The sequence below is a fragment of the Brachyhypopomus gauderio genome, chromosome 7 (genome assembly GCF_052324685.1).
Source record: "Brachyhypopomus gauderio isolate BG-103 chromosome 7, BGAUD_0.2, whole genome shotgun sequence".
Classification (NCBI taxonomy): domain Eukaryota; kingdom Metazoa; phylum Chordata; class Actinopteri; order Gymnotiformes; family Hypopomidae; genus Brachyhypopomus; species Brachyhypopomus gauderio.
The window spans coordinates 1633613-1657937 of NC_135217.1; the positions used below are offsets into that span (position 1 = coordinate 1633613).

General features: G+C 39.3%; 1 protein-coding gene, 3 long non-coding RNA genes and 1 pseudogene across 5 annotated transcripts in view; 3 read left to right on the forward strand and 2 right to left on the reverse strand.

Annotated features, from left to right (window-relative positions):
- Positions 1 to 12797, forward strand: part of LOC143518449 (uncharacterized) — a 153623-nt gene extending 140826 nt beyond the window's left edge. The window contains exon 3 of the long non-coding RNA XR_013132192.1: positions 11584 to 12797. This is a non-coding gene — a long non-coding RNA (uncharacterized LOC143518449). The remainder of the gene's footprint in view (positions 1 to 11583) is intronic.
- Positions 865 to 2855, reverse strand: LOC143518427 (uncharacterized). The gene is made up of 5 exons (XM_077010910.1): positions 2786 to 2855; positions 2352 to 2443; positions 2107 to 2217; positions 1331 to 1598; positions 865 to 1204 (listed from the first exon to the last, which is right to left on the reverse strand). The coding sequence occupies exons 2-5, from the start codon at positions 2438 to 2440 to the stop codon at positions 989 to 991; spliced, it is 684 nt and encodes a 227-aa protein (XP_076867025.1). The 5' UTR covers positions 2441 to 2443; positions 2786 to 2855; the 3' UTR covers positions 865 to 988.
- Positions 4921 to 7075, forward strand: LOC143518451 (uncharacterized). Its single transcript, XR_013132194.1, has 3 exons — positions 4921 to 5374; positions 6152 to 6248; positions 6946 to 7075. It is a non-coding gene; the product is annotated as an uncharacterized LOC143518451 (long non-coding RNA).
- LOC143518316 (uncharacterized) lies at positions 7268 to 8701 on the forward strand (annotated as a pseudogene). Its single transcript, XR_013132157.1, has 4 exons — positions 7268 to 7353; positions 7454 to 7658; positions 7765 to 7969; positions 8400 to 8701. The product of XR_013132157.1 is annotated as an uncharacterized LOC143518316 (transcript).
- On the reverse strand, positions 9634 to 10558 carry LOC143518440 (uncharacterized). The gene is made up of 4 exons (XR_013132183.1): positions 10363 to 10558; positions 10091 to 10281; positions 9914 to 10007; positions 9634 to 9746 (listed from the first exon to the last, which is right to left on the reverse strand). It is a non-coding gene; the product is annotated as an uncharacterized LOC143518440 (long non-coding RNA).
- Positions 12798 to 24325: the final 11528 nt, after the last annotated feature.

Below are 24325 nucleotides of genomic sequence, written 5' to 3' on the forward strand. Positions count from 1 at the left end.
GTGATGAGGACATGCAGAGAGAGACGTTGACTCTTATTACAGGGTTTTTCAGAACCTTTGTTGAAGAAGGTATTTGTGGAAAAAGTGGAGTATTCTAAAGTGGAAATGTTATTCCTGATGCACTAAAGAGTTATGTTTCACCTCTAGCATCCTCAGATGATTTACGGCAGCTCATGAAGTTCTGGACTGGTTGGGAATTGCCATGCCATAACCTCAAACTGGAAGTAGTGCAATCCAAAGGCCTGCATCACTTACCCAGCTCATCCACCTGCTACGAGCGCTTGCGTCTGCCAAACCACTATACCTCTTACTCAGCTCTAAAGAAAGACATGCTGGCATGTCTGAAGTCTGTGGAGAGTGGCTTTGGTCTAGTGTGAATGGATCTGCACCACACTTTGTTTTGCATGTTATTTTTGTTCTTGTAGTCTTGAAACACTGTGTAGTTTAATTAGAGTACCACATTTTGCTGTTCCTTTGGTAGTGGTTAAGGTCTGTTATTTGTCTTAAACCATTCATTTGTTCTTATCTACTTTATGTCCATAGAATTAATGTTGAAGGGAAATGTCATGGCAGGACATTACACCTCTGGGGCAGCCCAAGCTACATCACCTAACACCTGTTCTCCATGCAGCCCATTGCATTTTTGTTGCTTTTCAATTGTTAAAATAATTGAATGTTTCAATTGGCTTTAATAAAGAAAAGGACAATGTTGCTAGCTGTATTCTCACTTGTACACGGTCACAGGACTGATAATAGTACTTTAACATATACCTTCTTACACAAACGTTTGTACACCTCAGGTAAAATGTTTTATTGAGCAGAGAAAATTTTAGTGGTTAAATATTCTAGTGAAAGAATAAAATATTCTCTACAGAGAACAAATTTATTTTAGCTTTAATGCACTTATTACTAAATTAATGAGGTGGAAAAAGTAAGTAAATAAATAAAAAGTGTTCAAGTTTTGGAATAAGACTAAAAGGCAACGTATCTAACGTGCCTCGAGCAAACTTTCCACATACTGGACTGTGTTTAAGAAAAGGTCCATGCCATTTGACTCTGAGGGGTGCAGAGGGTCAATGTATTCTCTGAGTTGCTCCATTTGTTGAGGAGTTAGAGGACAATCCAGCTGTGGTAGATTTACACCAGTATCTGAACTGTTAACATAGCCACTGTCCTCCCAGTCTATATGCGGAATGTTCATCACCTGAAAAAGAAAGAAAAAAACTATTAGTTCTTGTACAGTAACTGTCATGGTTCTTTTGTCGAACAAAAAATGATCCGTTTGATATTACTTAGATATTTCACTTTCAGTGACAATTTGTTGAATTACCTCAGGATTAGCAATGGGACTTTGCATCTGCCCAACTTCCCACAGTTGGTTTGGTGTGAGGTTATGCTCCGTCCTCAAAGCATGGTTGTCCCATCCTTCTCTGAATACCTCAAGGCTTGCTTGCAGACGTGGCAAAAAGATGTAGTGGCAACAGAACAAGTGAATAAGGCTGCTGAGGTCCAACAGGCCTTCCTCCTCCAGAGTATGCAAGATCTGATAGAAGACGCTGGTGACCCCCATCCAAAGATCCCGCCACAGCCTCTCTACACTATATTGAAAGATTAAAAACGATTAACACATTCATTGTAGCTTTCACATACAGTCCAAAACTAATGGACCATTATGCTGCAATCTTTTTTGTTGTTAGAGCCTTGAATTGAAGTTCCTGCAGTGTCAGATGTGTTAAAATTGCTTGACCAATCAGTACTAAGTACCCAAGCTTTGTTGTCATGGTTGCAATCTAAACATATAAGCAGGAAAAGGCAGAAAAACACATGCTTTTGAATATCACCAATCAAAGTTTAGTCTTGTTTATAGTGTCCACAAGGCAAAAAACATGTCATACTCAGTATGTAAAGGTTCCACTATGTAAAAGTAAAAAAACAAATGCATCTGTGTGAAGGGGCCTTTAGTCAGATTAAATTAAATCTTTCCTTTAATTAGAATGATGTGATTATAATAAACCAAGCAGAATATGTGAATGATGCTACAAAAGTTTGAGAATCTCAGGGTTAAAGGCTTTATTTTAGAGGCAAATTATGAATGGTCTAGCTTACCGTTGGTTGTGCACACTTTTGCCTGCTATGAAGCTTCCGCTGTCTGGGCCACGCACAGTAAACATCAGGCGTGCCACTCCAACATTTTCTCCCCCTTGATCAGCTCGCACTCTATGATAACATAATCCACCCGTTCAAGGAGTTAACAACTAACCAACAGTCACTTTAAATCATTTCACAAATACACTTGTCTTAGAAGGTCTTGCTGTACCAGCTCAAACTATATAAAAAAGCATTTATCTTACCTGAGTGGATACCCAAATTCTTCAACAGCCTGGCTGAAGAACTTGAGTGTGGTGTTTGAACGGTTGTTGTCTGCAGTTTTCAAGTACATGATCTACAAAGTTTTATATATTCAAATCAACAAGTCATGACAATATACACTGTACAGACAAGTTCCTGTTTATTCTTGATTATATTATTATAATTAAAAATAGAAGCAGAAAGCCCAAACTATTCTTTAATATAAGGACTTGCTAGGCAGTTAACGTACAATACAATAACAAATTAGTAATCCCAAACAATAAACACTTTAGTTTGTTGTTTTTTTCCTAATTAAAAGTAAGTAAATTAAGTAAATTTAATCATGATTTAGAGATTGATTTATAGTGACTGACTTAAAACAGAATTGCTGATTAAATATAAATAAAATTGAGATGATGGCAAATGTTTTGCTCACCTTGCGCGAAAAGCCATCAATACCAGCAAAAATGACTATATTATACCTGTTGGGGAGGGGGGGGGGCAGATGGACGGACAATTAATGGTAGCCACACAGTAAACTGGAAACAAGAAAACCATACATAAAATACTATGTACTTGGAACACATTAAATTATGCAATGTCTCATACACAATGACTATTTACCTGATGAGCTTATGGTTTGTGTCTATGTGTACTAGATATTTGGGGCAAGGCACGGAGTATGTTCGCCTGATGACGCATCCTAATTGTGTCATTCTCGACAAAATCCCTAGACTGTCCACACGATGCATTGATGCTTTGACACGATCCCATTGTACTCGGTGTCCCTGTGCTTCCAGAGTCCCCTTTACTAATCTATATCCAGCATGTGGCATTGTTTCTTTGATCCGTGACACATGTTCATCTAGTTCAGCATCTGTGTAAGTACTGTACATTCCTCTGATGGAAAGGTTGTTTTCAGCCATTCTTCTGAACAGAGTAGCACGAGACACTCCCAACAGACTTGCAATTGTAGTCACAGGCAGCCCAATTTCGAGGAGATGAGCAAGGTGTTCAGTAGGTATTATTATCTGGGGCCGCCCAGTCTTGTTTCTTTTTTCAACTTGAACCACAGGACGCAGGTCTTGGTTGTCTCTATAACTCTGAATTGTGTTGTGTAGCTCTCTTAGCTTTTGTTTAACATCATGGGATATTTGAACATTCTGTGACACAGCATCAAGAAAAACTATTTCTTGCCTACATACAAACTCCAGATAATCAACATCAAGTGTTGTTTGCTGTAAAGCATGTACCACCCGGTCATGTAACCTCTCCAGGATGTGTTATTTTAACAGCTCCTAGAAATGGAGCAACAAAGTCACAATTAATTTATACATAACAGAAATACAATTAACAGAAAGAGAGAAAACATTTGCTACTATTGCTAAAAAGCAGTTAGTTTGTCTGATGGATGGTTTGAGGCAAAATTACAGCAAATCTTACAAGGTCAAGGTGTAAAATATGCTGATCATACATCAGAAACCAAAAATGGTGATCATACATCAAAAAACCATGGTGATCAATGAACTGATTTAACTGGAATATAACTTTTACTTGGTTACCAGCTTACAATATGCGTTGTAGTCTGTTACTGACTTAGTCATATTGCTTGACTAACTCAGCCAAATTAATCATGATGGTTAATGATGGTTAAACAAATTAACCATCAAGCATACACCAGGCTGGTCAATTAGTCAATCCAGTTTTATTCAATCAGCTCAACTAAACCAGCTTAACCAGTTTCAGCTGACCATGCTGTATTTTCAGCAGACAGTGTCACTATTTGTTCTCAGTTGGCCAGATAATTTAAGGACAAATCAGAGGATAAAAAAAAACAGTACACCAGCTCTTTTCCCTTTGGGCAGGTTTGACTTTAGTTTTAGTTTCTTAGATAAATTGAGAACCCCTATATTGTGGAACTCTCCACTGATCTACAATCAGAAATATATTCTGTTTAACCTAACTAAGTCACTTGGGTTAATTAACAGAAACGATTCTACTATGTTGCTAGACCAAACACACAGCAGTCTAAAATGTAACGCTAGTTAACTAGCTAGCTGCGAATTCGAAAAAAAAACTAGAACAAACTCGTTCTGTTAATTAGCCTATGGTCATAACTCACAACAATCAATTTACATGATGAGTTTGTCAAATTTACATGAAAACCAATGTAGCGTTTTCTAACTTACCCATCCGTCTTGCTGGTCCATTGTGGCGACATTCAATCCAATTACTCGCTTCTACGTGGTTCACCGTAAGGTGAACATCGAAAAGTCCTTCAGAAAAGAAATTCCGCTCCGCGCTCTCCGAACCAAGCACGCTTCAGCTCATAAAAAGAACGAGTTATGTTGAGGTTTAAAAAAAAGTTTCACCGCTCAAAATACAGTACTTTTTTTGTTCGCAGCGTTTAATGGAAGGACTAGTGCCTGGTAAGGCGTATGTACATATTCGGCAGGCGTAATAACACTTTGGCTCGCGAGAGGTGACACGGTTGAGACGTCATCAGAATGGACCAATCGGATCGCTGGTATGTCAGCTGAGCTAGTAAACACGAGCAGACGTCGTAGTAGCAGCGTGTTCATCCAGCGGTACCGAAGAAGAGGAAATCTCGTCCGAAAGTGTAAAAAAAAAAGAAATCTTCGAAACGTAAGGTTTGTTACATGCATATATATTCTGTTAAGCATGAGGAAATACAGAATTTCACCAGCACAAGGTGGAATACTTATCGAAATAGTCTTCGGCAGTGGCAGAAAGTAGCAGAAAGTTTCAAACAGTCTTGAACTGGATTTGAAGAAATTCCCGATGATGCGGCTTTCCATCCCACACGGTACCGGAGGATTATTGACCAGCGAGAGATCGAAAGAACTCCGACCAGGAAACTTCGGTCCAGATCAAGCCTCTCCATCTCGAGCTCCGGCCCCGTTCTTCCTGCCATCTGCATCATTTGCAAGAAAGTCTGCAAATTTGTCATCGCGGGTGGCAGACGCCAAAAAGAAGCTTTGACAAAAACACAGACTAACTGCAGGTAAGACTGGGTATCACCCTCACCCCCACCACACAGTAGGTAGTCTATGCAAATGCATCCCATCCCCCAACACACACACACACACACACACACACACACACACAGATGTTGGGAAAAGTTGAATTACTATGTAGCCTACACTGCTACACAATCCTTGTATTTGTCTAATTCTAATATCAATGTATGTCTGAATTGCCATAATGTGTTGTGCATGTGTGTGAAATTACTTTCCAATACATAACATCCCCATGCCTATAATATGCCCCCCCAGTGTTTTAGATCTTTTATATAGAATGAAGCACACTTTGACTTTAATGGGGTACTGGGTATGTTTGTATAAATGTCATAGCATGCCCGATGTTAATATGCCACTGAATACCTGTTTAGAATTGTGGCTCCTCAGCCTGATGCCCTGTCTGGTCAACACACTGCTTTACAGCAGCAAGCCCCTCCCCCGGTCAATTCCCCCAACCCCCCACTGCCCCTCTCACACTTGTACACTTGGGACTGTGGTCCGTGTACTTCGCGGCCAACGGATTTTCGTTTAGGAATCAGAAAGCGAAAGACGGAAAATGCATCGTTTCCCGTCTTTCGTTTCAAAATTATAAAACATAGAACGGAAAACGAGCCATTTCCCGATTTTTGTTTTCTGATTAAAATTAAAAAATCGATTTTAAAAATCCGGCGTGGAAATCTGATTTCTCATTTCTCATGAGTTTTTTATTTATTTTTTGTATCTTGACCCGGAAATGATCGGAACTCTCACGGCACCCACAGACATTGGCGCTACGTTTGATTTGATTCAGAGCCATGATTCACACAATTTTGTTCAGACAGCCAGCTTGAAGTGGAAGTCGCTGAAGGTATTGCTGAGGTAAGCTTTTCATTGTTATATTTTTTATGATGAATGTTTTTTGTGAAATATGCAATGGCTACATTAATATAGCTAAAAAGCTGACTACAAGCTAATGGAAGCCAGACATGCTACAATTTGCAGATTTAATTGAGTGGCCCATTTAATTCCACTGTTAGCCCTGCGAGATGACCTGTCCAGGCTGTAACCCACCTGCCACGTTGAACTGGATACGTGGATAAAAATTTATGGAAGGACTATACACATAATTTATCCAAATCATATATTTTGCTAGTCACATTATTATTAGAGGTGTCAATTCCAGGTTCATAGATTAAAAGTCCTCACCAGGATTTTCCTCAGGCTTCCTGGATTGTGTTGATTCCACTAATTTGATCTGGATTGCTAATTAGAAAATCTAGCAAGCTTGAGCAAAATCCTGGTGAGGACTTTTAATCTATGAACCTGGAATTGACACCTCTAATTATCATGATAAGTATTAACAATCTTGCTTCTCCACACATTCCACTGGAAATGTAAAGTTATTTTTACCAGTACACTTCCCTATTTAGTGCCTCTATGGATAAACTGTCAGCTTCTGTGCTGAAACCTTTTTTTAAGTGACTATGTTGGAGATTGCAAACATAACAAGCTTCTAATTTTTTTTCTCCAAGCATGTAGTGACCTGTGTCGTTCCCCCCCCCCCCCCCCCTTCTAGACTGGATCATCTTTTGGTCGAAAAATGATGACTGGATATCTTTCTGCAAAAGGCATTAAAGCTTCTGAAGGCAGAGTGGGCAAAGTGTTGAGAAGTATTTATCAACCTTATCATGCGGCAAGACAGCAGGTAATGTTAAATACCAGTTTTCCAGGAGAGCACTGGTGATGAGAATCTAATCTTGCAAATATATTGAGCGTTTATTGTTTTATTTTAGGGTGCCCGAAATCTGAACCCCATACCCTACAATGCAGAATACATGGGTCATAAGCTCCACTTAGATCAAAATGAAAAACTTGTTATGTTTGGAGTGACCCATGTCATGGCTATTGATTGTTTCAGCAAGAAGATTGTCGGTCATTCCACCATGCCGGTAAAAAACATCATCATTTACGAGGATGTGTACAGGTAAAATAACCTGACTAGTGCTACTAGTATTCATTTATCCCTCAGTCTGTTATTGTTCTGTCCAGTTTTAACTAAATACTTTTTTTATCGTTACTTTAAGAGTAGCTGGGGTGCTTGTTATATTTAAAGGGTTTAAGTTTGCGTGTTTTATTTTCAGATCTGCTCTGCTTTCCTGTGGACTGTGGGATCAGGTCAGAGTTGACTGTGGGAAGGAGTTTTACCTGGCACTGTTCATCCAGGAAAGGCTGGCAGAATACAGATACAACTGTCAGAGGTAGCCCTACATTCAGACACCTTCTACAAGGGTAACAATATTTAAATATTTACTTTTTTTTTTATTAACTTTCTTTTATAAACTAGTGTATTTCAGATGAGAACAAGCCTCATCATGCTGTTTTAAAATATGCACAGAACCATGTGATTGAGAGAATGTGGTCAGAGGTAAATGCCTGAGTCAACTATCCTCTGAAGACAGCTTTGGTACAGCTGGTGGACATGGAGGAACTGGACATGGAGGACAGCACATCCAAGTACTGTGTGTCAAACTTCACATGCCAGATAGCCAGGATTGGTATCACTAATGTTGTAGGGGCATGGAATGCACACAGGATCCCAGGTAGGATTCATTCCTTTTTACTGGTTCTGTTACAAGAATATTTTGTTAACGAAGCAATTTAAATTTAGTTTACCACTCTATAGTAAATTTCCATATGACTTGCACTTACGAATGTGTAGCTTATTTGCATATCTGTATATTCACTACTAACTGAAATTTTCAATAGATGGGGTAGTTTCAATTTATAATATACCTCGATTTGTCCTGAATTATTTGGATATCTTGCTATTTTGTGTAGATTTCCTTATTATTGAGTATATCTAAATCTGATCAATGAACACAATCACCCCTTTGAAGGAACACTAAAGTAATAAGATAAATTCATAAATAGATTTCTAAATGGTGTGAATGTTAGTTATGTTCACTTTATTATAACAAGTAAATTTTAACTCATTCATTTGTAAACCCTTAAAACACACTTGTCATGCAGGAAAAGGAATACCAAATGAGCTGGCTAAAGGGGGGTGTCCTGCAAAACTTCCTGAGGACCTTCTGCCTAATGGTGCTGCTGCAGCTGACCTGTATCAGCGGGAGGTGGGATCAGCCTTGAAGAGAGATTCCGTTTTTGGACTGGAGCCTTTCCCCTCCGAAGAAGCCAAACAGTGGACTGAAATGGAGTTTGGTTCTCATTTTGACTTGTTTTCACTGTACCAACACGTGGTTCATCATAACTATGGACCCTTTAAAGATGCTGTTAGGTTTCTTATTGACATCACCAGACGTTGTGTGTGATCCATTAGTGGCATTCAATTAAGAAATGAGTACATTTCTCCATAAAAAAATTTTATTGCAGAGAAAACTACAAGCTGTTTCAATTTATAACAGTTCAAATAATTGCTTGAAACAATCTTGTTTCTGATTGTTGGCAATAAAGAAGAACTTGCAATTCTCGAATTCTTTTTTTAAATTCTACTTTTGTGTAACACCCAAGCTCGTATATCATTTAAACAATGTAACATTAATAATTACATAATGAAGTGGTAAACCGCAGTTACCAACTACTGTTCAACTCCCAAACCATGTTATAAACATCAAACTGCTTGAAACCTATGGACAGCCAAGTAAACAAGATTGTGATTATAGAGAAAACCACCCATCAAACAGGATGAGGAAATGCGTTACTGATAAGCTGCAGAGGCTGCAGGTTAATATATATGCCAACACCACCCAAGCTGATTTTATAAAAGGTTCCTTTGTAGGAAAACATGGTCAATTAAGTTGGTGTGATGTTGCCTCTGCACTCTTCAGCTTTGCAGTGACAAATGCCCATTTCTATTCAAACAATTGTACATGAATTCCACATTTATATCTCTTTGAGGAGAGAGAGAACAGCATGGGGACCCTTAACCTGGTGTACTCTACGATCAAAATCTTCAGCTCTGCATTTCAGACAGTGAACTGCTCCACACATGTTCGGCATCCAACTAGAGACTCACAGCATGTGGAAAACATGGGTTCCTCCATTAGGCCTACAAGGTTTAAAAAAAGAAATTGATACAGAAAAATATGTGCCAGTTACTTTAAATGTAAAATAAGAAAATTAAACACCATTTATATTTGCTGAAATGTGTAATGCATACCTTTGCAAATGAGGCAGGCAAAGGCATCCTTTACAGAATGCAGGTGGGCATCAGTCACTGCTTTGCATGTGTTCTTTGCAAGCTCAGACAGCTGGTTTATTGCTGAGGTGATATCTTGGAGGCTCTGAGCAGCTTGCTTTAGTTGGTCAATTTTGCCAATGACCCCTTGTATGCTCATACTGTCGTCGGCCCTTCGACTTAAATGTAGAACGACGGAAAATAGTGAAATCACCAAATGTATGAATATTTTTCTTATATCTGCCTATGAGGCCTTCAGGTTTTCTTTTAAAAAATATTTGCCAGGTAAACTTACTTATACTGTTTGCCCTTGTGTAGAGAATGAGTTTGACTTTACATACATTACCTTGCTTTAGCTGTTCTTCCATTCTGGAACTCCACAAAGTCATCCTCAGAGATTGCATAGACTTTTCTGGAGTTCTGTTTCCAGTAATGGGAACCTTAGGAGAAGACAATGTATTTTCTATATTTAATAACTTTAATGGTAAAATGTAAGAAGCAAGTTTTTGATCACTTAGCTTACTTCTTGTGCCCTCCGAGTCCACTATTTCATTTCCTTGGCTGTCTGTCAGGGTAATCACCTCCTCACAGCCCAAGGCATCCTTCACCTTCTGTGTTATTCCTTCCACATTTGCTTCAGCTTCCAAAAAGCGAATGATGACTGTTCTGGAAGTGCTGAGCTTATCATTTACTATTGTGGCAATATGGATAGACCTGTGGAGGAATTAGATAATTAAAAATATGGATGTAGAGAGATTTTACTACTAAAGACAAGTTAAATATTTAACAGCTAACCTTTGGAAAGATCTTGCTGGAAACTGGTTGCTTGCTCGTGGCATTCCAGCTGAAGGCTGTGGTGTGTCAGTCAGAGCAGAAGGTGAGGGTCGGTGCATGAAGGCAAATGGAATACCAGGAGTGGGTAGGGATCTACTTGCAGGAAGTGGACTAAGAACTGGATCTCCATGGACCTCATAATGACTGAGGTATGAAAGATTTAGGATGGAAAAATGTCCTGCTGGCTCTGGAAATATTGCAGTGTTTGCATCATCTGTAATGTACAGACTACTGCAAGTAACCTGTTTAATTTGGAAAAATAATTAAATTATTAAGTGCTAATTATTCACAGATTTTATGTTATTTAGAACATAAACATCTGGACAAAATAATATTGGAAACATTAAATTCTAAATCATATTTCAATGTACTTTAAGTGCTTAAACGTATCACAAAGTTACTTTTAGCTAACATTAGCATTAACTGGATCACATGCCATTAAGCTAACCAAGGCTCCATAAAGCTAAAATAAATATTCTTATATGTAAATATATCAGTTACAAGTTGAACAGTTACGGCACCTGAAAAATCCTGCATATCTTGTCCACAGACATGTCATCTTCCTTAAGTGTAACACGTCTGCTTTCTCGAAAAAGGATATAACTGCCCATTTCCATCCCACCTATATCCAAAATACACCTGACAACGACGGAAACTGCAGCACGCCCTCTACTGGCACGAAACTGTCAAATGTTTCATGACAAATGTTTCAAAAGTGCCGCGAGAGTCCGATCATTTCCGGGTCAAGATACAAAAAAAATAATAAAAACTCACCACAGAATGAGAAATCAGATTTCCACGCAGGATTTTTAAAATCCATTTTTTAAATTTATTTCAGAAAACAAAAATCGGGAAATGGCTCGTTTTTTGTTTTATAATTTTGAAACGAAAGACGGGAAACGAGGCGTTTTCCGTCTTCCGCTTTCTGATTCCTAAACGAAAATCCGTTGGCCGCGAAGTACACGGACCGACTGTCCCTGTGTGTTGCTGGGCGGCCCCAGCAACCAGACTTGTCTCTAGAGGTGTGTCCTGGCTGTGCTGTACATCTGTGTGCACAATGAATCCTTTTTTTGGGTGCAACACCTAGCACCATTTTTACAACACCACACCACCAGGAAAAATGAAGTCTTCATTTTTTTGCCTGCCTATTTATTCATCCTTTGTTCTTTTCTTTTGTACAAGGCAAGTTGCAGGAAGCTGCTGAAGTGAAGGATGACCAGAGCGTCCTCATTCACATCAAGGACAGAGTGTGTGTGTGTGTGTGTGTGTGTGTGTGTGTGTGTGTGTGTGTGTGTGTGTGTGTGTGTGTGTAGAGCATCCTCATTCACATCAAGGACAGAGTGTGTGTGTGTGTGTGTGTGTGTGTGTGTGTGTGTGTGTGTGTGTGTGTGTGTGTGTAGAGCATCCTCATTCACATCAAGGACAGAGTGTGTGTGTGTGTGTGTGTGTGTGTGTGTGTGTGTAGAGCATCCTCATTCACATCAAGGACAGAGTGTGTGTGTGTGTGTGTGTGTGTGTGTGTGTGTGTGTGTGTGTGTGTGTGTGTGTGTGTGTGTGTGTGTAGAGCATCCTCATTCACATCAAGGACAGAGTGTGTGTGTGTGTGTGTGTGTGTGTGTGTGTAGAGCATCCTCATTCACATCAAGGACAGAGTGTGTGTGTGTGTGTGTGTGTGTGTGTGTGTGTGTGTGTGTGTGTGTGTGTAGAGCATCCTCATTCACATCAAGGACTGTGTGTGTGTGTGTGTGTGTGTGTGTGTGTGTAGAGCATCCTCATTCACATCAAGGACAGAGTGTGTGTGTGTGTGTGTGTGTGTGTGTGTGTGTGTGTAGAGCATCCTCATTCACATCAAGGACAGAGTGTGTGTGTGTGTGTGTGTGTGTGTGTGTGTGTGTGTGTGTGTGTGTGTGTGTGTGTGTGTAGAGCATCCTCATTCACATCAAGGACAGAGACTGAAGATGGAAACCTTCAAGTGACATGATGACAAGAAATCCAGCCCCTCATTCTGTTCTACATGTCATACACTGTGGTTGCAGAGGGAGTGTGTGTGTGTGTGTGTGTGTGTGTGTGTGTGTGAGAGAGAGAGAGAGAGAGAGAGAGAGAGTGCCTGTGAGACAAACAGATGCTCCTGTTTCTCTGCAGGACTCTGTTGTACAGACTTGTGCAGGTGTTCCAGCTGTGTGAACACAAAGGAAACAGAGGATAAAGATGATGATAGCTGCCCTGACACTGACAGTGAGGAATAGCGTGTGTGTGTGTGTGTGTGTGTGTGTGTGTGAGAGAGAGAGAGAGAGAGAGAGAGATTTTACTTCTATTCTATTTGTATCATTGTCATTCCTTTTATTATGGTTATGTATATAAGTTTATGCCGGTTGATGTAAATGCCAGTTGATGTGTATGCCCTCATTGTTTTGATAGTTTTTTATGTGTTGTTGGTGAATAAATGAATACCTGAAGGGTCCTTATTGATAATTATTGATAATTACAATTATTTCCATTTATTTATAAAAATGACAACATGAAAAGTAACCTTATCATCCACTTGCACAATAGCTGTTCTATAAATAAAGCACTGCTTGGAATTCATTTAGCCCCTGTTACAAACACATGAATGGCTATCAATAATTATTAGAATTGTTTCCATTAATTGATCAGCTGACAACATGAAAGGTCACTTGCATTATTGTGATTTGTACTGTAAATAACCCACTATTTAGTATTAATTTGGCCTAATTCAGAAATACATGAATGAGCATTATGATAATGCTCATTCATGTATTTCTGAGGGCCAATTAAATATTAAATAGTGCATTATTGTATATAAAGTGGGCATAAAATAATATTAATCAACGATATTGTTGATAATTATTTTATGCCCACTATAAAATTCTATTTTGGGAGATTCCTTTCTGTAGGTTATATTTGACAGCACTAGGCAGGTTGTCATTTTTTCCAGTTTGTTGCCGTAAATCCGTTGCGTGATTGGTTTAGCGCGGTCACGCGGTGTCTTGTGACGTCAAAATTGTCATTCAGCGTGAGGAAAATAGTTTTTCAGAAAACGTCTCGGTTTAAACAAAGTACAGGATTCTGTGACGAGAAACTTTTTTGGTAAGTGCAATATAACATATCATTTTTATCAGCTAACGGGCATGTAGTACGGAGAGAGTGGAGCAGATCAGAACGAAAACGGGCTTCACATACGGCCTATTACACCATTCCGCCAAATCAAAAGCGCCCCCTTGTGGCGGCTTATTCACTTGTTGCCACCTTTGTGAATGGAGTGGTGCATTTGTGTGTGGATCGGGTGCAGAAATGCGCGAGGAAAGTCTCAAAACCCAAAATACGTGAGAGGAAATGAACAAAAAAACAACGTGATCCACAAATGCAGATGCACCATTTTATAACTAAATTTTAATTTTGAGACTTAAGCTTTTAAAAAATATGCAAGTAAATATAAATGAAACATATTCAGTTTCACATACAAATTACAATGTATTTATAAAAGTTGAACAGTGTTTGTACAAATTTCAGATTGTGAGACACAAAATGAAATGTATTTATTTGTGAACAGTGAAATGTATTTGTGATATATGTGTAATTTGTGGATTATCATTTACACATTTGTAAGGAGTTTTGAGACTAATTTCTTCCCATAAAAGACTGCCAGCAAGATGCGGCAGATGCCGGAAATTCACACTTGAACAAGAGACCACCATAGTAAGCTTGGTTTTGGAAAACAATGCCATTACCCTAAGGGAAATCAGGGACAGAGTCCTGGAAGATAATGTTCATTTCTCAAACATTGACCAGGTCAGCCTGTCCACAATTGAACGTGTTTTACTGTAAAACGTCACCAGCTGAGTATGAAGCAAGTATATCGTGTTCCATTTGAGCGCAACTCTGACCATGTAAAGGAGCAACGATACCAATATGTGCATGTGAGTACAGCACCCTCTCAGTACCCTTTTTGGACAGGTCACAGTTCACCTCGGTGTCGCTAGGTTGGCCTTTTGTCTAGTGATGTGTCGTTCGCGAACGATCCGGCTCTAAGAGCCGGCTCTTTGAAGTGAACGATTGGAACCGGCTCCACAATGGGAGCCGTTTTAGGACCCTATTTGGGAGCCGCTTTTTCCTTCAGTATAGGCCCTTTTCACAACAAAACGGAAATACGTCACCGCCGGGTAAAACAAGTTCCGGTACTCGCAGAAGATAGTTGTTGTCAATTCACCTCAGCATGGAGCGTGTGTTTACTTCATCCCTGTCGTCGCTGCCGAGACTGAATTTTAAATACGTTTCCAGTATCGTTGGAGAACATTCAACAACGAACGGTTCCAAGTTAAATAGAGGCTACAAATTGTTTGTAGAATAATTTATTCACTTATACCAGGGTAAGCTAACACCAGCTAGCACTAGCTAGGTAACTATTATTTAAGGTATAGCTGGTTCCATTAGTCATCCTACGGAGTGGTAAAACAGTCTATATTATTATGATATATATTATAATATTACAAATGATACTGACAGCTTTAGTTAACAATATCTAGCTAGGTTAGGCTGGGCGTACACTGTGCGATTTTTGGCCCATTTTCAGCTGATTTTTCACTCGTGCGACTATTTTTGCGATCGGGCTGAGTTTCGGCTCAATCGCGTGTTGTGCATCGTATAGTTTACACGGGTAAACAAGGAGCGATTCACACCTCACGACCAATTCCCGATCAGAAATCGCAGCGTCGCAAGAATATCAAACATGTTTGAAATTCAAATCGCTCCTCGTGAGAGTATCGCACTGTTGAAGCAGCTCCACGAGCCGACTCTCCCTGCGATTTAGTCGTAGTTTGAGCTGGAGCTAAGCACATGATTTAAAATATCGTACAGTGTACGCCCAGCTTTAGCAAGCCAAGGGACGTCAGCTATTGATTGTTTGGTTTACATCAGTATCAATAAAGTTCATGACACACACCAAGTTATTACGTGTTATTGTTTATTCAGTGTCCAATATAGTCGACAGCAAAGTGATGGTCAGAGCTGGATGCTACCGAGCAGAGCTGGATGCTAGCGGATCACAGCTAGTTTCAGAGCCGTTTCAGTGGAACAGTTGCTGTCCGCATTTGAAAGAGCAAACTCTCGACTAGTAGATGTCGTGGTGTACTGCCAGCCGAGAGCTTGCTCTTTTCTAGCTAGATGCTATCGGATCGGGGCTAGAAGCTATCGGATCGGGGCTAGAAGCTATCGGATCGGGGCTAGAAGCTATCGGATCGGGGCTAGAAGCTATCGGATCGGGGCTAGAAGCTAGCGAACCGGGGCTAGAAGCTATCGGATCGGGGCTAGAAGCTATCGGATCGGGGCTAGAAGCTAGCGAACCGGGGCTAGAAGCTATCGGATGACGGCTAGAAGCTAGCGAACCGGAGCTAAAAGCTAGCGAACCGGAGCTAAAAGCTAGTGAACCGGAGCTAAAAGCTAGCGGACCGGAGCTAAAAGCTAGCGGACCGGGGCTAGATGCTATCGGACCGGGGCTAGATGCTAGCGAACCGGGGCTAGATGCTAGCGGGTAACAGCTAGATGCTAGCGGACGTACGTGTACTCCCAGCCGAGAGCTTGATCTTTCAAACACGGACAGCAACTGTTCCACTGAAACCGGCTGGGAACAGTAACAGTACTGGGGACAGTAACAGTACTGGGAACAGTAACAGGGAACAGCACCAACTTTTAGCCGCGAGCTTCCTGCTATGTAGTCTGCAGCAGTGAAATGCTGGCTACACACAAAGATGCTCCGTATCACAAAGTTTTCCCCTTCATCCCTCCTAATTGCACAAACCCATTTTCTTTTCTGCTCGTCGTCAGCCGGAAAACCGTAGAAACTGAGATACGACTGTTTTTGCTTCGAGATCGAGCACCCTGGTGCACTGCAAAAGCTCTTGTTATTGGACTCTGCCATTGTTTAATGTGTAACGGAAGTAACTTTACCCTGCAACGAGAGCTTCCGGAAGAAAAAATGCGGAAGTGTGAAAAGGGCCTATTGCGCTTGTGCTCTGCAAGTGCCACAGTTTTTTTCCAACATCGTTTTTATTTGTCCTTCGGTGCCTCGCTGTCTCTTCCTCTCCCTCATCTGCTTCTGCCAGTGGTAGAGAGCGGAGAGTTTATTTCCTCAGTCGGTGCCTAAGCTAAGTTTATACTACTTGGCGCGTCGCGACCAGCGCGAGGGTCCGTGCGCCGAAAATGACGCAACCACGGTGGCTCCGCCCCTGCGTGAGGACCCGAGGTCTCTCCAGCGCAATGAACAAAGCTATGTATGCCGGGTTCATACACCTTTACAAGGTGGAATTCAAGCACTTTTCAATATTTCCCAGCACCTTAAACTTAAATATTTATACATATACTCGAAATAATTCGAAATAATTCGCTTTTTTATCACATCGATTCAGTCAGACAGCTATTTGTTGTGAAACAAAATACAGTTACATTTTCAAGTAGGCCTACTTTAGCCTACTTTAGCACTTTTCAAACCTGGAACACAAAGCAACATTAAAATTCGTCAGGTAAATATTCCTTCCCCTGTTTTGAGGGGTGTTTCTTTATACTACCACATATCGTTTCGGACAACACCAACAACACTGCGAAGAATGTCTCCACTGCCCGCATGTCAAGCGTGTGCTCCACACATCTGACCAATCACACGAAGCTTTCAGTTAATAATGTGGTGGGAAAACACTGGAAAAAAAGTTATCTCCACTTTTTTTGTGGAAACGGCAGGCAATTGGCCAAGCTGTATTGCGTTCTATTTTGGTGCTATTTTGTGATAATTTAATAATTGGTTATAATAAAAGTTTCATTTATAAAGCATTGTTATGCAGCATTTTTACTGATCACAATTGCTTAACAATGTCAGTAATGAAACAAAATGTTATAAAATTAGGTTTAAGCTATTAATTAATTAATTATGTAAAAAATATATATGGGGAGCCGTTTGGGAGCCGAAAAGAGCCGGCTCTCCACAGTAAGAAGAGCCATTAGAGCCGCATCTCAAAATAGAGCCGAAAATCCCATCACTACTTTTGTCTAATGCAGCGGTCCCCAACCTTTTTTGTGCCACGGACCGGTTACATGTCTGAAAAATGTTCGCGGCCTGGTGGTTGGGGGTCTAATGGTCATTTTCCTTTTTTCCAGAGAGTGCTTGAACTGGATGCCAGTGCTGTTCCCTATGAATATATCTACATTGATGAGGCAGGGTTCAACCTGCATAAGATCAGGCGGCGGGGGAGGAACATCATTGGCAACCGTGCCATTGTCAATGTCCCTGGGCAACGTGGTGGAAACATCACCATGTGTGCTGCCATTGGTCACCGTGGGGTCATACATCACCACGCACAACTTGGGCCTTATAATACTCCTCGTTTGGTATAGTTTCTTGATGAACTCAAAAACCTCCTCAACCTCCCACAGGAAGAACCAGAGCAGCCCTCCTATATTATCCCAGATGAGAACATACGTTTCCACCGGGCAGCTTTGGTCAATGACTGGTTCACTAACAATCCACAATTTGTTGTGCTGCACCTTCCACCATATTCCCCATTTCTGAATCCAATAGAGGAGTTCTTCTCTGCATGGAGGTGGAAAGTGTACGAACACAGACCCCACGACCGTGCCTCTACTTCAGGCAATGGGGGAGGCATGTGATGACATCCATGCAGATGACTGCCAAGGATTGATTCACCATGCAAGGCGTTTTACCCCCCGCTGTTTGGCGAGGGAGAATATTGCAGCTGATGTAGATGAGGTCCTCTGGCCTGACCGAGATCAGAGGTTTGATGAACAGTGATCTGTTTCTTTGCATTTTGCAATAAATACATTTGTTACCTCTTTGTATGGGAACTGATTTTCCTCGTCATGTTTCTCATTGTACTTACATAGGTGAAAATTAGTTTTGCAGCATACTACATACCTACAGTAGAAATGGCTTACATATACATGTAGTACTGTAAATGCTATATGAGGGTCCTACACTGCACCAAATAAATATGAAGAACAGAAAGCCAACATTTTTGCATTGACTTGTTTGCATTTGAATTTGTACAATGGCCTCATGAACTCAAACATACAAATACTTCTGATAATAGTGCTTTGAGTTTATTTTGTTAGTGTTTATTTGATGCTCTCCAAGAGAAGCATATAAAATAGCTGTGTGTTGTTTTGGTGGATGGAATCAGTTTTGCTAGAGATTTGTGGAGTTTCAACAAAGCAGTTAATAATTTTGAGTTTGTGTGTAGAGTTTTGAGAAACTGAGCCAAGATTTCTAGAAATGTGTTTAAACATTTGGGAAAAACTGTAATATGAACGACTTCTACTTTTAATTGAGTAAATATGTGGTGAGAAAAACGCGACTTTTACTCCGTTACAGTCTGATTTGTGCCGCGCGCTACCGTTACTATAGTTTTGTAAGTCGTGTTTTCAATGAGAAGACTGACCAACGTTTTGTCTATATAGTGAAATGTTATAAGCATTGAGCCCTCAAGGTCCAGTAAGAGGAGAGAGACTAAAGACCCATGAGAGTGCAGAGAGAACAGCTGTAGAGGACAGAGAGGACACATCTGTGTGCTGGAACTGTGCAGGACAACACCAGAGACTGAAGATGAAACCACAACACTGCAGGAAAACATTCAACAGCTGAGGAAGAGAAAAGAGATTCAGTAATGTAACAATAAAGTAACAGCACAGTTCTTGTGTCATGAAGAGGATGACATCAAGACGCCTGCAGATGTTTGGAAGGACACTAGTTTAATTTATCACAGGGAGATCCTAAAGCAGAGTCATGAGACAAGTGAGGGTCAATTTAGAGAGCAACCACATCAGATGGAGCAGGCAAGAGAGACAAAACAATCCAGACAGGGATGACACAGAGCCGGTGGTCAGTAAACAGAATGGGTCAAAGGCCAGAGAGAATATCTGGTACACATGTAGTCATGGCAATACTTCACAATGAGGAAGTAACAGTGATGGGTATGAAAGGCCAGGAGAACAGGTGTAGACATTTAGTAATCAGGGGAGGTGGATCTCTGGAACGTGGAGTTATAGGTGGAGCTGAAGTAAGAGGTGGTGTTCACTCCGGGAAGCATGACAGCTTGAAGAGAAGATGGAGAAAACTATGAAGCTGGAAGAAAAATGAGAGCTGAAGAGTTTAATAATGAATAATATAAAAAATAACAAATGTTAAATAACTGATAATATTTAATAACCAATCCCAAGATGTCACGGACATGGAACACATAAGGGAAAAGGGTGGAAGTAAACATGAGTGTCTGATTGTCTGAAACAAAAGGAAGCCAACATAAACAATGACACGCAAACATATTGGGTGGGGAGGCTCATGAAGGGCTAAACATAAAATCATAATAACTCCGGGGTGGTGTTGAGAGAGGTACAACACACAGGACCTCTAGTTCCATCTGCCATTTCATCTAGACATTATTGTACGAGACAGGAGCAGATTTGTTAACACAGAGAACACAATCACAATGTCTGGGTTTGTAACGATTAAGACTCTGGTTCTGCAAACGGAATTGCAAACAGATCTATGGTGATTTCGATCTGCTGCAGTGATACGTCATCCAAAGAAAAAATGAAAGTAGGCTACATTAGTTCTCGCGTCTCACTACAAGAAGATAAACGGAGGTGAGTAGATACTTCAGACTGAAATGTTTTAATCTCTGCATGATCATAGTCTAAAAAATCATAAACTCAGTTCTAGTTAATTGTGGTTTTGTGTGATTAAGACTGTGATTTTCCTAATTAAAAAAATAATAATAATTTGGATTGTTGAAGAAAATATTTTGGTTTTGCAACCCACTGAATCTTGAAGATATTTGTGATTACATACAGTAGAATCAGATTCATGCATATTACACACTGTTCTCTTTCTTCTTTGGTCAGATCCCTTGTTTTTCTCTGATGTGTCTTAACATACAGTACATGTGTAATGCAGCAGTCTGTCCAGTAAAAGGTTAATGTCTTAAACCCTGGTCATGCTGGTCACATGATCACAGGTGTAGGAGCACATGTAGTGACTAATATATTCTCTCATCTCAGACTCTGATGTTACGTTTATTTACTGTTATGTCTCACTGCACATTTCCCAAACTTTTTGGTATGACTACATTCTCAGCTTGTTTTTAAGATATTAGTGTCATTTGAATATGGAACAATACATAAAATAGTAATACTAATATATAGATAACAGGGTCTTTCTCATTTTTCACTGCAGAAATCATGGGCTGCATAGCAAGTTGCTGTGGTAAGTGGTCACATCTACAAAACACTCCTGGAACAACTAAACAAACCCAACTAATCAAACCACACCCACCTCACTCATCATCTCCTGAATATTAATGTCCTGCAGAATTCTCCCATCTTAGACTTTGATATTACGTTTATCATAATGTAATGTCTCACTGAAGATATTATTACTGTTTGATGACTGCAGTCTGTCCAGTAAAGGGTTAATGTCATAAACCCTGGTCTTGCTGGTCACATGATCACAGGTGTAGGAGCACATGTAGTGACTAATATATTCTCTCATCTCAGACTCTGATGTTACGTTTATTTACTGTTATGTCTCACTGCACATTTCCCAAACTTTTTGGTATGACTACATTCTCAGCTTGTTTTTAAGATATTAGTGTCATTTGAATATGGAACAATACATAAAATAGTAATACTAATATATAGATAACAGGGTCTTTCTCATTTTTCACTGCAGAAATCATGGGCTGCATAGCAAGTTGCTGTGGTAAGTGGTCACATCTACAAAACACTCCTGGAACAACTAAACAAACCCAACTAATCAAACCACACCCACCTCACTCATCATCTCCTGAATATTAATGTCCTGCAGAATTCTCCCATCTTAGACTTTGATATTACGTTTATCATAATGTAATGTCTCACTGAAGATATTATTACTGTTTGATGACTGCAGTCTGTCCAGTAAAGGGTTAATGTCATAAACCCTGGTCATGCTGGTCACATGATCACAGGTGTAGGAGCACATGTAGTGACTAATATATTCTCTCATCTCAGACTCTGATGTTACATTTATTTACTGTTATGTCTCACTGCACATTTCCCTATTTTGTTATAAATATATCTATAATAAGTATATTCTAATCTGTTAATTGCTAATGACTTTTGCCTTTCATGTAGTGATGAGTGAACGCTACATTTAGCTGAATGGCTATCAAATCAAATACATTTCATCAATATCTAATCGAATCAGATATACTCAATCGGTGCTGGTACCTCTTGTAAGTAGAGAAGCAGGCGTTTATCAGATCTACTTCATCAGTGCTGGTACCTTTACAAAAATAAGTTTGTAAAATCTTAAATGATGGTAGACCACTGTATTAATTCACACAGAAGAAAATGTATCAGTTTCAATTACTGTAACCGATTCTTAATTCTACTTTCATCACAATATAAAATAAAGAATTTACTTTCAGATATACTCCATCAATTCAGTTAGCTGCTGAACATGGAGAAGAAGCTGGAGTTTATCATCAGATATTCTCCATGAGTTCTGGTAGCTCTTGTAGGTGGAGAAGCTGGAGTTTATCATCAGATATTCTCCTTCAGTTCTGGTAGCTCTTGTAGGTGGAGAAGAAGGTGGAGTCTATTATAAGATTTACTCCATCAGTTCTGGTAGCTCTTGCAGGTGAAAAAGAATGTGGAGTTTATTATTAGATATACTCTTTCAGTTCTGTTAGCTCTCATAGGTGGAGAAGAAGGTGGAGTTTACTATCAGATATACTCCATCAGTTCTGGTAGCTCTTGTAGGTGGAGAAGGTGGAGTTTACTGTATTATCAGATACAGAGGTGGGTAGGAACATGTTACATTTACTCAGTTACATTTACTCAGTTACATTTACTCAAGTAGCTTTTTGGACAAAAATGTACTTGTAAGAGTAGTTTTAATATGAACGTAATTAATTATAAATAAATATAATAAAATTTTTTTATCAATTATATTTATTTATAATAAATAATTTTTATATATTATATTTATTTATAATACATTATTTTTATCATTAAAAATCATTGTTTCCAGTAATTTAATTTCCCATGATTTCCAGTAATTCAATTTTCCCAGCCAATAGCCCAACATAATCAAAATATCCTTTCATAAACAATCAATAGGTGTGTTGTTGGTTTGGTCCTCCAAATGTTTCAGAATTTTTTCAGTAGTCCTGGACACCCCATCCTGGAGGGCTGTTTCTCCCCCTCAGGAGTCCCTCAGAGTTCAGCTCAGAGAAGCTGCACGTCCTTGACCTGTGTTTACTATTGGCATGTAATGTACAGTCATGAGAGATTATTGTGTGTGTGTGTATATATATATATATATATGTGTGTGTGCAAACAGTATGTATATAGGATGTATTGTCTTCTACGGCAGCACATGAAGACGTCCAGCCTGGATACAGCTGGATCACAGCAGATCAGAGCCCAAACTGTGGTGCTGAAGATACAGTGAGAGGAGATGCAGACAAACATGACCCAGTACCCATCAGACAACACAGTCCTAATAATGGAGCACAAGATCAAGCAAAAAAGAAACTACTAGATAAAAAAGGGAAGATAAAGGAAAGAAAGAATGAGTTAGATGAAAGAGAGAGAAAGATAATTGGAAAAGAGTACAAGATAACAGGAAGAGAGAAAGAGTTAGACAAAAGAGAGAAAAAGATAACTGGAATAGATAACAAGGAAACAGAAAGAGAGACAGAGTTCAACAAAAGAGAGAGAAAGATAACTGGAATAGAGAACAAGATAACAGAAAGAGAGACAGAGTTAGACAAAAGAGAAAGAAAGATAACTAGAATAGATAACACGAAAACAAAAAAGGAAAATGATTTAGTTGAAAGTGAGAGAAATATAATTGGAAAAGAGAACAAGATAACAGAAAGAGAGAATGAGTTAGATGAAAGAGAGAAAAAGATAACTGGAAAAGAAAACAAGATAACAGAAAGAGAGAATGAGTTAGATGAAAGAGAAAGAAAGATAACTGGAAAAGAGAACAAGATAACAGAAAGAGAGAAAGAGTTAGACAAAAGAGAGAAAAAGATAACTGGAATAGATAACAAGAAAACAGAAAAAGAAAATGATTTAGTTGAAAGAGAGAGAAAGATAATTGGAAAAGAGAACAAGATAACAGAAAGAGAGAATGAGTTAGAAGAAAGAGAGAAAAAGATAACTGGAATAGATAACAAGAAAACAGAAAAAGAAAATGAATTAGTTGAAAGAGAGAGAAAGATAATTGGAAAAGAGAACAAAATAACAGAAAGAGAGAATGAGTTAGATGAAAGAGAGAGAAAGATAATTGGAAAAGAAAACGAGATAACAGAAAGAGAGACAGAGTTCGACAAAAGAGAGAGAAAGATAACTGGAATAGAGAACAAGATAACAGAAAGAGAGACAGAGTTAGACAAAAGAGAAAGAAAGATAACTAGAATAGATAACAAGAAAACAGAAAAGGAAAATGATTTAGTTGAAAGAGAGATAAATATAATTGGAAAAGAGAACAAAATAACAGAAAGAGAGAATGAATTAGATGAAAGAGAGAGAAAGATAACTGGAATAGAGAACAAGATAACAGAAAGAGAGACAGAGTTAGACAAAAGAGAAAGAAAGATAACTAGAATAGATAACAAGAAAACAGAAAAGGAAAATGATTTAGTTGAAAGAGAGAGAAATATAATTGGAAAAGAGAACAAAATAACAGAAAGAGAGAATGAATTAGATGAAAGAGAGAGAAAGATAACTGGAACAGAGAAGAAGATAGCAGAAAAAGAGAATGATTTTAATGAAAGAGAGAGAAAGATAACCAGAGTCAAGAACAAGATAACAGACAGACAGAATGAGTTAGACAAAAGAGAGAGAAAGA

Bases quoted from the DNA above. Each gene is read 5' to 3' on its own strand.
- LOC143518427 (XM_077010910.1), bottom strand. From the start codon at position 2,440: ATGTACTTGAAAACTGCAGACAACAACCGTTCAAACACCACACTCAAG. The intron at 2,218-2,351 runs GTAAGATAAATG...ATGTTATCATAG, and splicing joins GAATTTGGGTATCCACTCAG to AGTGCGAGCTGATCAAGGGG. The intron at 1,599-2,106 runs GTAAGCTAGACC...CTTTCAATATAG, and splicing joins AAAAGTGTGCACAACCAACG to TGTAGAGAGGCTGTGGCGGG.